General features: G+C 40.3%; 1 protein-coding gene across 5 annotated transcripts in view; it reads right to left on the bottom strand.

Moving 5' to 3' along the window:
* shroom3 (shroom family member 3) overlaps positions 1-13,575 on the bottom strand; it is a 71,763-nt gene that overhangs the window by 31,831 nt on the left and 26,357 nt on the right. For 2 of the 5 annotated variants that reach the window (XM_040158221.1, XM_040158222.1), the window contains exon 1: positions 1,474-1,649. In XM_040158221.1, coding sequence (XP_040014155.1) covers positions 1,474-1,634 — 161 coding nt within the window. In that variant the 5' untranslated portion in view covers positions 1,635-1,649. Of the gene's footprint in view, positions 1-1,473; positions 1,650-9,190; positions 9,299-11,619; positions 11,803-13,575 lie in introns of those variants that run through there. The other 3 variants (XM_040158223.1, XM_040158220.1, XM_040158225.1) reach the window with 3 other exon arrangements.

Genomic DNA, 13,575 nt, shown 5'->3' with positions numbered 1-13,575 from the left:
GGCCACCGCTGTCACGGACGTAGAGGCATAAAACCAGACTCAAACTCCTTGTATGTGTTCACACGCTTGGCCAATAAAGCAATTCTGATAATGCTTCAAATGTGGATGTTACTGCAAAAAAGCTACTAATTCTAAAATGTGGATGCATCACACACATCTTCAAGCCAGCAGCACATAAGATCTATGCAATCACCACAGTTTCAAGTTGGGCGCCCAAGATCAGTGTCACCAATCCAGCATCCGACCAAATGTGAAATATGATCACAATCTGAACTTTTCTTCCTGAGTTTAAATAATGGCCAGAAAAGTGTTTTTGCAGCACATGATGATGTCACAGTGAATTTGAACTTTGACCATTTGGATGTAAAATGTCATCACATCATCATTCTATATTATTAGAAATTTGTGTTTAATTTAGTCATAATTAGTGTATGAATTCTTAAGTTATGGCCAAAACATGTTTTGTGAGGTCACACTGACCTTGACCTTTGACCACCACAATCTAGTCAGTTCATCCTTGAGTCCAAGTGGATGTTTGTACCAGAACTAATGAAATTCCCCCCAGGCATTCCTGATATATTGCTTTCACAAGAATGGAATGGACGTAAGGTCACAGTGACCTTGACCTTTGACCTTTGAACACTAATATTTAATCAGCTCCTGAGATATCACATTCATGAGAATTGCATGGATGGATGGACAGACGGAAACCCGAAAACATAATGCCCCCGGCCACAGTTCTCGCTGGCGCGGAAGCTTAAAACATGTCCTCTTGTATTAATTTGACCTTGCATTCACAATAAGAAACTTTCTATCAAACTCATGCCAAAGCCACCAAGACCATGTACAATTCACAAAGTCCATGTCAGGTTCACAAATTCCATGTACACTTAACAGGGGTTTTATTCGAGTTGCCACGGTAATTTCAGGGTTACAAAGGTCCTTCACCAATGTCATGTATAAGTCATCAAGGGCATTTCAAAGACTCAAAGGTCAAGTCTGAATCCCAGAATGTCATGTCTAAGTCAAAAATGTCAGGTCCAAGTTAATAACTTAATGTTCATCTCATAATTATAATATCTAATTTATAAATTTTACAAATTCCGTTTGAAGTCTTGAATACACAAATCTCACCTGGTACAAATATACAGGTTGTACTTTTCAAGTCCTGAACTTACAGTGTGGGATTTAGAGTCAAGTCTGAACCAGGACAATTGACAATTTTTGACTAAATTACAGGAAGCATCTCAAATGGATTTCTTAGTAAAATGTGTAAACCAGTCACTCATGTTCATACCGCAAATTTTTTTAATGGTAAATGCATTAAGTTTGTTTTCTGTGTAACCTAACAGCAAACAGGCAAAGTTCCTTATTTGGATTACTTTGCTTCCTTGACCTGAACAAACCTGACCTCTTTTCCTAAACAGCTCTTGTCTATCTGACTGAATAAATTAAAGATGTGACCTGTTTTACCTTGTGGTGAACCTGAGGACTTTGGAGATGAGACCAGTTGCCAGGTTGTTGACGCTGGCCTCCGACGGCGACCTACACAACGCCCCATCCGACCGGCCCAGTTCTGCTTTTTTTTGCTTCTTCCGGAGCTTCCTGCGGTAGAACACCTCCAGCAGCTCCATGGCTTGATTCAAAGTCCACTTTATTCTGGTTTCTGCTCTACTGCTTTCTGTTCTGCTCTACTCTACTTTTCTTCTCTTCTTCTCTTAGAAAGCGCTTGACTGTTCCATTTCCACACCCTTTACTCTTCTTGCTTTACAGTTGTTTGGTGAGTTTCCTTCAAAAACCTCAGAGAAAACCTTTTTTCTATTTTATAGTGAACTCTATTCTACTCAACTGTTCCCTTACATGCTTTCCTGTATGTAAGACATCCAAAACCACCTGTCCAACTACTCTATTGTCTACTTTACTGCATTCTGCAAAACCTCACTTCACCCCCTGGACTTTCAGCCGTCTTCTTCTGCCACATCTTTTTTAAGATTTTCTGTACATTTTTCTTTTTTAAGCTTTAACCTAAGAACCTCCCTTTCCTCTACAACAAAGCTAACACAAATTAACACCCTCTTCCTATGTCAAATGAGACTGTAATGCTGCAGTCCACTGTCTCCTCTGTCTCCTTTGAAAATGATGCAGCAAACACCAAGGCAACTGCTCGATTCTTGTAATTTCTATGTTCACCTACTCTTTTCCATCAAAACTCCATCAAAAAGGCTCGCCTTTACCGATCCCGGCTCTACCACCCTCTGGTCTGTCTCTTTGCTCCAGTTCCAGTCTGGGGCTGGCACGTCGGATTGATTCGCGCTGCATTGGCCCCCAGCCCCGAGCTTGTTAAGCAAATGAAGCAATTAAGTGTCATTAGGCCACTGTACGATAAAAGTATGAAGTAAACTTCCTTGGCCTGGCTCGGTCTGGATGGTAGCTGTTGATGTGTGTGAGCGAGAGACACTGAGTGTCTGAGGAGAGAGACGGAGAAAGGGAGGAGGGAGGATAAAGAGAGAGGCAGGAATGAGTAGAAAGAAAGGGAGGGAGGATGGAGAGAGATAAGACTTATTTGGGAGAAGATACCGAGGAATGAAGCAACTAAAAGACTGATAGAGAGATGGTAAAAGGAAAGGAAATAGTAAGAGAGATAAAGAAAAAGGAGGATGAAAAAGACTGAAGGATGAGAGCAAGGGAATGCTACAATTTTGTCATTTCTGTTTAACAGATGTGAAATCAAAATAAATTACAGAATAACTTGAGGGGGGATGAGAGGTAAAGAAGAAGCAATAACAAGTGCAAAGGTGAGAGGCAGGGAGGAGCAGCAGAACAGTGAGGAGGAGGAGGATAGAGGAGTAAGAGGGAGGACAGATAAACAGAGAGAGAGAGAGTTGTTGAAAACAGTAGATTATTGAGCTCATTGCAACAGAAATGGATTTCGAGGCCGTGGGGAGAAAGACATCTCATGATGCAGCATGTGGTTCCACAGTGAACAATGAACTCACTAATATTGACTCTTAGATTATCACTGTTAGACAGACTGGTGTCTAAAAACAAGGAGAGACGTATTGACAAAGACTAGGAATTACTTATCAGTACTGGTCAAGTTACTTGAGAAATTTTATAAATGACCTGCTACTTATTATTCACTGAAAAAGTTATTAGTGAGTTATTAGTTATTGAGTATTAATTTTGTCAACAAAAACCATGATGAAAAACAATAGTTCACAATCTTTTCAGCCATGCTAGTGACATGGTTCTGCACAGGGCAATGTCAGCCAGTTGGTCCACCCCTTTAGTCTGGACTGAAACATCTCTAAAACTACTGGATGGATTGTTGTGAAACAAGGTCCCTTGGGGATAAATTTGAATGACTTTGGCAGTCCTGTCCCTTAGCATCACCAGCAGGCTAAGACTTTCACTTACTCAGTGAAGTGGCTTGACATATACTGAATGGATTGACACAAATTTTGTACAGACTTTCATGGTTTCCAGACAAATATATTTTAATGACTTTGGTGATCCCCTGCTTTGCCTATAGCACCACTTTGCAGTTGGAATTATTGGTCACGAGGGAAATATGGGCAACTACTGAGAATACATTCTAATGACTTTGGTCATCCCTTGGCTTTTCCTCTAGTACTATCATCAGGTCAAACTTTTATTTTTTTAATGTTACCAACTACACATCTGTATGTTAGCACTATGACTGTGAGCATGTTAGTACGCTGATGTTAGCATGTAGCTCATTTAGCTTCTCAAGTCCCCATGAAACCCACTCAAGATCAAGAGGTGCCCTCAAAGACCCATGAACCATTTGCACCTCCTAATGGACATCTGTTAATTTCTCAAGGAACCCTCTCAAGGAACCTGCTGGAACCTCCTTAGGGACATCTGGTAGGATTTAAAGGGCCCCTGGAACCATCTCAAGGATCCCATGCTTACTCACGGACCACTGTAATCTCTTCTGGGACCAATGGAACCTCATCAAGGAACACAGGTACCCACTCAAGAGCACTGCCTCTTCTTGTTTATAATTTTTCAATTCTCAGCATCAAAAAACTGATATCAGATAATGCACACTAAAGTATTAAGTATAGTTTCTAAAAACACAGGTATGACCAGAGCTCTATGGCTGACCACTCATATCAGAAACAGAAGTAGAAGCTGCTGCAGGTTCAATTTACAGGTGATCAGTACACTGAAGGTTTAGCTCCTCCAAGTGCTATAACACGTATGACTCCTGGCAATAGTGAGATTCCTGTGAATAATGTGTCATGGGAATGTCATCAGACGTATCTGAGATCACAGAGAAAATCGATGATGATTGGATGAAAATCCTCTCCCTTTGTAATGTCCGAATCAGGTGTCAACATGTCACACATTAACCACACATAGGTGTATGTGTGTTCTGTTCAGGTTGATGAAATGTGAACACACCTTCAGTAATTACAGATAATAACCTGCCAATTCAAATGACTTTTATTGGCATGAAAGTTTCAAAAACAATATTGCCAATACATCAAATTATAATTTAGCCAGGACTCTGTGTGTGTATGGGTGTGTTCCGTTCTCCAGGAACCTCTTCATGGACTCCTGGAAAACATCTTCAAGGACCTGTGGAACCTTCTTAAGGACCACAGTAACATTTTCCAGGACCCTTGAAACCTCATCAAGGACCAATGCTAACTCTAACCTAATTGGACCAGGGAAAAGATTAAGGGTCCAAAAAGCTAACTCAAAGCTACAGATTTATAGTTTTATCTCACATTTTATTGCTAGAGACAGACAACCTCTTAAAAACTGTGTGCTAACAGAAAACAAAAAATGAACAATGATATTTTAGGAAATCCTCTGTGTCCCGTACATGTTTAGCCTAACTTAGCACAAACATTGGACGCAAAGGGAAGACTCCAAGCCTGACACCATCCAAAGAAGAAACAATCCATCTACCAGCAACTCCAAAGCTGTCTGATTTACATGTATCTTGTTTTGTTTAACTGGATTACAAACAGAAATGTAAACACGAGACATTGTGGAGACACTGTGCCAGGTTTGAGCTCTGCCTTAACTCCTCTGTTGACAAAACCCAGAGTGGGTGCACTGCTGACTAGCTTATTAGCTATAACCCATGAAAACGATAGCCCTGAGATACAATGCACTCAGTCCTCTAAATGTGTTTTTTCAATAATAATTTTTTTTTTCAGTGTAATTTTGAATCTGCACATGGATCAAAACACTGACAAACTGTCAAACAAATATAAAATGGAAATGTACACTGAGCTGTTATAAAGTTCTATCATGAACCATTAAGAAAAAGAAACTGTTTGCAATGACAGTCTGACTCAAACTGTCTCTACTGTCCTCTGTGTGTGTGAGTGTGTGTGTGTGTGTGTGTGTACAGGGTGTGTCTCTCTGAACAGAGACCTTATCTATTGTCGTGGGAAACTGTTCCTCCAGCCCATAATAATAATCTCTCTGATCTACCCGGAAACCAAAATTGGAGTGAGAAGTGGGCAAAAGTGTGGATCCAGAGGACACATTTTAACTGTGCGTGTGTGTGTACTTGTATGGCTATACATTGTGGGACCAGTTTGAGTTTTAAACCATTGGAGTGAGGACATTTTGGGGAAGTGAAGACATTTCGGTCGGTCCAAACTTTCTGAGATACCTTCAAAGGGCTGTTTGAGGGTTAAGACTTGTTTTTAGGGTTAGGGTTAGAATTAGGTGTAGGTTAGGGTTGGGGTAAGGGTTCGTGTTGGGCATTTAGTTGTGATGTTAAGGTTAGGGTAAGGGGCTAGGGAATGCAATATGCCAATGAGTGTCCTCACAAAGATAGAAGTACAAACATGTGAGTGTGTGCATGTGTGTTGATGTATGCCAAAACATACTTGTGAAACTATGTTAATAGCTTGAGTATGTTTGGGGTGTGTCAAAATAATTAGAGAATATACGTGTACAATCATGGCTGGAGCCACCTCTTGGGCTCTGGGAACATCCTCATAGATCTTTGGAACCTCCTCAAGGAACCCTAGAAACGCTTTGAAGCCCTATGAATCTCATTGGGTGTCTGTTTAAACTGTTTAAACAGGACACCTCATTCTGTTAAATTACAGGTCACTATAACAACAATACGGATTCTACGCTCTATTTTAATTCTAAGCAAGTTACTCAATGATCCCTTTGAGCCTCCTTAAGGTCTTGTGGTACGTTCCTAGGATCCCTGGTGCAAATCAAGGCCACGAGAAACCTCTTCATTGACCCTGGAACCTTTTCAAGGCCCCTGGATAATCTTCAAGGTGCTCTGGAACCCCCACAAGCACCCCTGGAAACTCTTGGAGGATTTCTGGAACCTGATCAGCAACGTTTGAAACATTCTCAAGGACCCTCCAACAGCATCAAGGGCTTCCAAAATATGCAAACACACACTAGACTATATTTACCACAGCCACAGAAAATCTCGCTCTCTGGTTGGCTGTCAGGTGTCTGTTTAAACTGCATGACATCATTTTTGTCGACAGTTTAACCACTGTTCTAAATAACATCTCAAAGTATATTAAACTCCAGGTAACCATAGCAACATTACTGATGCATCAGGCAAACCTAAGTGTAGCCCCACACACCGCCAAAAGCCAAGCACAGGATTGGACACTGCTGTGATCCCCAAATTGACTGACAGGTCTGTTAATACAGGGACTAACACTAGACTACACTGTTTGTCTTTGAACTTTGTGTGTGTGTGTGTGTGTGTGTGTGTGTGTGTGTGTGTGTGTGTGTGTGTGTTTGTGTGATCATGTCTGTATGAGGGAGTTTGTTTGTATTAGGCTGGTGTGTGTGTGTGTGTGTGTGAGTGTGTCTACGGTTTTGTGTAATTATGTGATGATGTCGTTTTAGAAAAATGTGGTGATTCAACTAAAGAAACATCTGAGCAGGAAAGAGGAGAGTATAGTACAGGAAAAGAAGGGTGGAAAGGAAAGGAAAGAAAAGGAAAGGAAAGAAGGAGATGACAAGGAGAGAGGCAGGAAGCGGAAAAGAGCAGAAAACAAAGGAAAAGAAAAAAGAATAAAGGAAAGGTAAGATGTGAGGAGAGGAGAAGGAAAGAATAAGAAGGGAAAAGAGGTAGGAGAGGGATAGGAATGAAAGACAGGTGAAGAGAGGGAAGAGGGAGGAAAAGAAAAACAGGATAAAAGAGAAGAAAAGGGAAGGAAAGAAGGAGTCAAAGAAAGGCACTGTGTATGTGTTTATAAATCAGTCTGTCTGTCTTCTCCAGATTAACACCCAGCCTCATGGGGCTCTGATGGCCAACTTCCTGTTTTTAGACCAATCAGACACAAGCATTCCCCCAACACCCCATCCCCACTCCCATCCTCCACACCCTATACCCACTCCTCTCTCCTCAGTGGTATCTGATAACCACTCACAGCCCAGGGGATTGTGGGAGAATAGATTCATTTTGCCTGTTTATCTGACTCTACGGGACCAACTGTAGAATACGTTCTAACGTTAATACAAGAGTTCTCCTGCAAAACATGTTGTTCAACAGCACTTCAGCAGGACACTTAGCTCAGAACTAACTTTAAACTTGCAGGAAGCACAGTGTAACTGTTTGGTCACCCTTCAAAAATAAAAGCACTGTATATATCCTGAGGCCGTGAGCTCTACATTGGAAAAAGACACCACAAATTTAAAACTGATACCTTGTTTTAAGTTTGTGGCTGATTGGTGTACTTCAAGGACCAAAACATTTTGGAACAAAGTAAAGAGCTGAATATAGGCTTCAGCTTTGATACTTTGATGAGAATGGTGGGGAATTGGACAACAGGACACAAAAAAAATCAACAGGACTAAAAGTCTGCAGTCACACTAGCACCCTCCTGAGGCTGTGATGTTCATTGCACACACACACACACACACACGCACACACACACACGCACTCATATTCACTAACACACATTGAGTATTTCCAGGAGCTGACCTCCATATTAGGATGAAACTAGCTGTAGCAGAGTGTCAGTATTTATAGACTGTTTGTCTGCATGGACTATGTTTATACACTTACGTGTTTATGTGTGTATGTGTGTATGTGTGTCTGTGCGTGTGAGAGAGAGAGCAAGAGAGAGAGAGAGAGAGAGAGAGAGAAAGGAAACATTAGTATCCAACAACAAAACTACTGTGGATATCCTTGCACAAAAAAACATAACGTAATTCATACAGAACTTAGTTTGTCATTACAGAATCTTGTACCTTCTTATCACATTGAATTAGACAACGGCTGACTGTGATATGGGGGACCAGTACAGAATAGTACAGTGCAGTCTGAAATCAAAGAAATGCAAAACAAAGCAGAACCAACCCTGTTTCCTACAGATTATATTCTTATACAACGACTTTACATGATAAAATACATTTTGTAGGAAATATAATGCTGGCTGGATTACATTTTTTATATCGACATCATGAGAAAACATTTATAATAAATTTATCTGCAAACTGTTTACTCTTAATGTTTTTCATTTGTTTTCTGGGCAATATCTGTCCATGGCAACTAAATCATGATGTTCCTTTTTATGGTTCTTTTGGAGCAATTCAAAGCACTTGGTTAAAGCTGCTGTAATCTCTGCTCTAATGTGAAATGGCTAGCTTGTAGTGATGAACCCATGGAAAATTATCACCTGATATTGTAGTTCTCAGCTCTACGGAGCTTAGTAGTGTCTTTCAGCTCATGGTTTTGGTTTTTGCAACTCGCAACTCTACTGTTTTGGTTCAATCTCACTACCCTAGTGGCCTTGTTTTTGGCAACAATAGGCAGCTGTTTTCAGTGAAAAGCGTGGCTGCATGACTCTAAATGAATGATAGCAATGCTCTTTGTCTGCAGGCAGCTGATTGCTAACAAGTTAGTCATATCCACATAAATGGTTCTAATACGTCGGTGTCGTGTTTGCATCTTTTTTCATCTGCCCTGCAGTTGCCAAAAAAAGAAAAAAAAAAAAACCTTAACAGAGGTGTAGCCAGTGCTCAATTTGTAAATCCCGGAACACAGAGAGGGCGAGGGGTCAGGGGAGAGGAAGTCACGGAATGCATCAAAAAATGGACAGTGCCTGGAGCACGTTGGACAACCCTAGGTATAGCTGTTAAAACTAAACAATACTAAATAAATAATTTATTTATATTTATTATTCATAGCATTCACAATAATCACTCAAAATCAGCAGGGGGAGGCTCAGAGAAACAGCTGTTTACGGCTTGCAGTGCTCTCTCGTTGACTGTCCCTTTCCTTCCCTGTCATTTCCCTTCGGTCTGTGGAGGGCTACAATAGGGGAAAATGGAATTAGGGCTGGAAGTTCTATTTAAGACCACAAAAAGCAAACAGGCTAAGAAAATACACTAAGTGACATGTTCAGTCTATCTACCACAGTGCAGCACCTACACACAACAAACAGCTCTGTCCATGGTTCTGGAAGCAATAGCAAGCAATAGTTACATGTATCTTGGCCAATAATTTTGTTGTTTATGCAATTTTGACCTGAGTGATTGATGTCTCTCCCTTTTTTTTAATCAGATTTAAAATAAAAAAAAATTGGCCAACAAGCAATTTATGAGTAACTTTAATGAGAAATAAAGGAATGTCAGAACAGATTACATTAAATATGAAGTAAAATGTATTTACAGATTTTGATAGCAACAAAGATCTGGCACAAATTAATCCCTGGGGGTCGGGTTAGGAAAAGATTATGGTTTTGGCTAAATATTGACAAAGTCAACACTGACTTGAAGCATGAGACAGTATGTTCTGACCTTTTCAATATCTAATCAAAACCACAATCTTTCCATTATCTTTGACTGAGAAGTGTTTCTAATATTTTTCCACCTCTTTATATCATTCCAGACAGACTAAATATTAGAAAACACAAAATACATCCTGAAAAATGATCATACAGTTAAATTGACACCTAGTTTAAACAAAAACTGAACATGAAGGGAGGATTCATTGCAGGGCTGTTGTATTAGACTGCTTTTTTTTTTAGATAGGCGTAATTCAGAGTATATTAGGGCCAGAATATAAGTGGCACATGTACACAATCTAGTTACTCTTTCAAATGCACTGATTTTATCTCCTGAGATATGTGTACAAAACAATATAAGAGACATCTAGACTTATAAAATGACCTATAATAAGTGTCAGTTGTAAGAAATATAGAAATCTTAAATAAAATTTGGCCTCAAGATGCACAAAAGCCATAATACTAATTTTATCTCTCACATAGGTGAGGCTAATTATGAGAACTCATTTTAATAACCAAGTTGCCCTGACAAACAGCAGTACTGATCTGTGATGATACAGCTGCTGAAGACACAAGAAACAATGTGAGGTGGTTACCATGGCAACCTGGGCAGACTCTGTTTACACTGTTTGTTTTCCTGTTGATCTGAGATTGACCCTCAGTCACAAACACACAACAGGACACTGTAGTAGATCCTCTGACCCCACACACACACACGCGCACACAAAGGAAGCACAGACAGGACATCCTAACACCAGGGGTGATGACCTCCTAAGCTGAAAGCAGTAAACATGTCACTGATTTGACATCACTTCCTGTTTTAACCAGCAGAGTGTGTAACCAACGGAAATGTTTTAAAATGTATCACAACTGGAAGGAACCGTTATCATATACCAGACAGGAAGTCCCTTTCAGCAACAATACAGCTGCAACCAAAACTCCATCTCATGAGCAGTGTCTTTCCATCTCTCTTTATGTCACTTTTTTTTCAAAAATGTTCATAAAAATGTCACCAACAGTGCATGGAATTCCCAGCTCTAATAGAAACACCAGATCACCAAAGCTGTGCAGAATCCATCCAACGTGCCTTCAGCTGAGGAGTCAAATGATCAAGACTAAAGATTGCTTATTTAATGTTTCGGTACAGCTGAACAAACAGTCCTGCTGCTGTCACTGACATATCGTCCAATGCAGTGTATATAACAGTGAATGGCCCATGCTCGCCAGTTGATGATCAATGTAGGGGACATGGAAATAAAGAAAAAGCTGCAGCTCTTTAGCTGCTTAGATTGCATACTTGGACAACAACACAGAGATTAGAGTTATGCTTCATTGTTTGTATTCTCAGTATGTTTCAGTTTAAAAATTATAGGAGAAAAGGCTTTTAAGATTAGGCCAAACCAATGTGTTTGCTGAATGTAACTCTATCTTGGGAAACTTTCTCAAATCTAGTAAAGATTATCAAAGAGCTGCTAAGGTTAGCCTACACTCTGAAAGCATCCTGGATTGTACCCTCACAAAATAATCTACTATGAAATGCTCCTTTTCCTTGAAAATAACTCTGGATTACTAGTAATCTAGTTGTCTCAACATTCTAATGTTGCAGCTGAGGTCCAAATACTTTTCCTTTTTTATTTTTGGTTTTGGAGAGAGTAAAAAAATAAGCCACCATCCAAACTTTTTATAGAGAGAGTATGTCTCTTACTAGAGCCCCATGCATGCCGCTTCAACATCCGGATAAATACGAATCTTGACAGGCCTGCCGTGCCTAGTTACGGTCGCTAAGTAATGATTGGACAACTGCTGTTCAAGGGAAGGGTTTAGGAGGTGCTCAGCGCTCTCCTACCTGTTCTTGATGCGTAGTTGGACACCTCCTGCTGAACATGGTCTGCTGTGGGGGGTTGACAATGGTGTGTGTTGTTGTGGTGGTGGGGAAGGAGAAGAAATAGGAGGTGGAGAAGGCGGAGGAAGAGCAGGGAGAGAGGGAGGTGAAGTGCCAAACTCCTTGATGTATCCTGGATCAAACTCTCTGAAGAGAGAGACAGAAAATGAAAATGTTATTTAGATGAGAAATTCCTCCTCACCATGCATGATCACTCATATTGTAATAAATGTAGAGAATTTTTTCCATATGCAAATAACAAAACATCTCAAATAAAAGCCAGTATTCAGATTAGTCTGAAAAAATAAAGGCCAATCCACAATGAAGGCCAGCTGAAAAAAGTGGAGAAGTGGAATTACCAACAACATGATTCATATTCATCACTCTTTTGAACACAGATATTGTCACATTTTCATTCATTAATTATTTGACTTATTTCAACTTTGCTGTTTTTTAATCGCTGTTAAACCGCTGTCAGTGAAGCATTAAAACACTTCCTCCATGTTTCACAATGAAAGCCTACCAGGAGAGGGAAGGATTATGCCTCATGAGTAACCATTGTGCTTTTAATGTCAAATATTTGCAAGAAGTGTTGGGTTTCATTGATGGTAATGTAATGGATAGTCAGCCTAAAGATGGATTTTTAACATTTATCTTGCAGCTTTCAGAATACTGTTCTTTTCCTATCTTTCTCTCCAGTAAACGAAATCCTCCAGATCTGATTTTCTGGCCCGGCTAATCTACAACCATCACACCTGCAGGATCACCGCATGGCTGCCAAAATAAACCAGGTGTGCTGCTTTACAATCCAACCGGTTCAAACAGGACTGTCCACATATCTGGTCTCTGTTCCTGTGACATCACATTCACATTTCAGTCGTTTATCAAATGCTGTTCACCACATTGGCGTACAGAGCGTGCTCAGTGAGTTCAAAGGTCAACTGTGGTAGTATCAACTGTGTGGAGGTCAAAGATTAGAGGTTAGAGGATCCCGGAAGTAGAAATACTCTTGTGTGTCCTGAAAATGACTTTCTGTTAAAGTATGTGGGCTAGTGAATCACCTGTCTACCCACCCACACACACGCGCGCACACACACACACACACACACACACACACACACACACACACACACACACACACACACACACACACACACACACACACACACACACACAAACACATACCAGCATTATGGGTGTAGCGTTGTGTTCCTGACTGCAGAAACAAAGCTTTCTAAATATGCTACATCACTGACTCTAATGACTCTGGCTCACTGTAATTCTGCTCTTTACCTCACGGTCATAGCGAAAGATAAAATAATTGCAACTGAGTAACTTTACAGAGTAGAAAAAACCTGTCGCATAAAATGCCAAACAGTGTTCTTGCATCTCATAAGCCCTCAGACGCAAGGATGTCTTCCTCAAACTGAACTTTCTAGATGCTATTTCATTGTCTCAGCAGCACCTAAAGCAACACAAAATCACACCAACGCATTTTTGTAATACAAGGCTGTTCTCGGTCTGAACGCCCCTGCTTACTCTTGTTGTTCACCCTTGGGGAGCGATGAGGTCGTAGCTTAGATGCCAAATATCAATGCTGTATGTATTTTGCATTCACGTTTAATCTATTCCACACGAGGTGGTTCACTGGAATAATAAAACGACTTTGTATGTTTTTAATTTGTGCTTTTCACGGCATTTTGTCTTGTCATAATAGGTAAAGCAGAGGGGTTGCTAACAACATTAATGATGGCTCTGTTGTATTCAAGTGTCCCAGTAAGTCACGACAGCTTTCACAGTGAGCCAGCATGAAAAATACAACTTAATTTATACTTTCATTTCAAGTGTCACATGTCTGGATAAAATAAAGAGACTTAGGACACTTTCATTTACACTTAAGCTCATGCTATTTGTCCCTGT

The sequence above is a fragment of the Xiphias gladius genome, chromosome 20 (genome assembly GCF_016859285.1).
Source record: "Xiphias gladius isolate SHS-SW01 ecotype Sanya breed wild chromosome 20, ASM1685928v1, whole genome shotgun sequence".
Lineage (NCBI taxonomy): Eukaryota > Metazoa > Chordata > Actinopteri > Istiophoriformes > Xiphiidae > Xiphias > Xiphias gladius.
The sequence above is the reverse complement of the archived record's forward strand: the minus strand, read 5'-3'. Positions and strand labels throughout refer to the sequence as shown.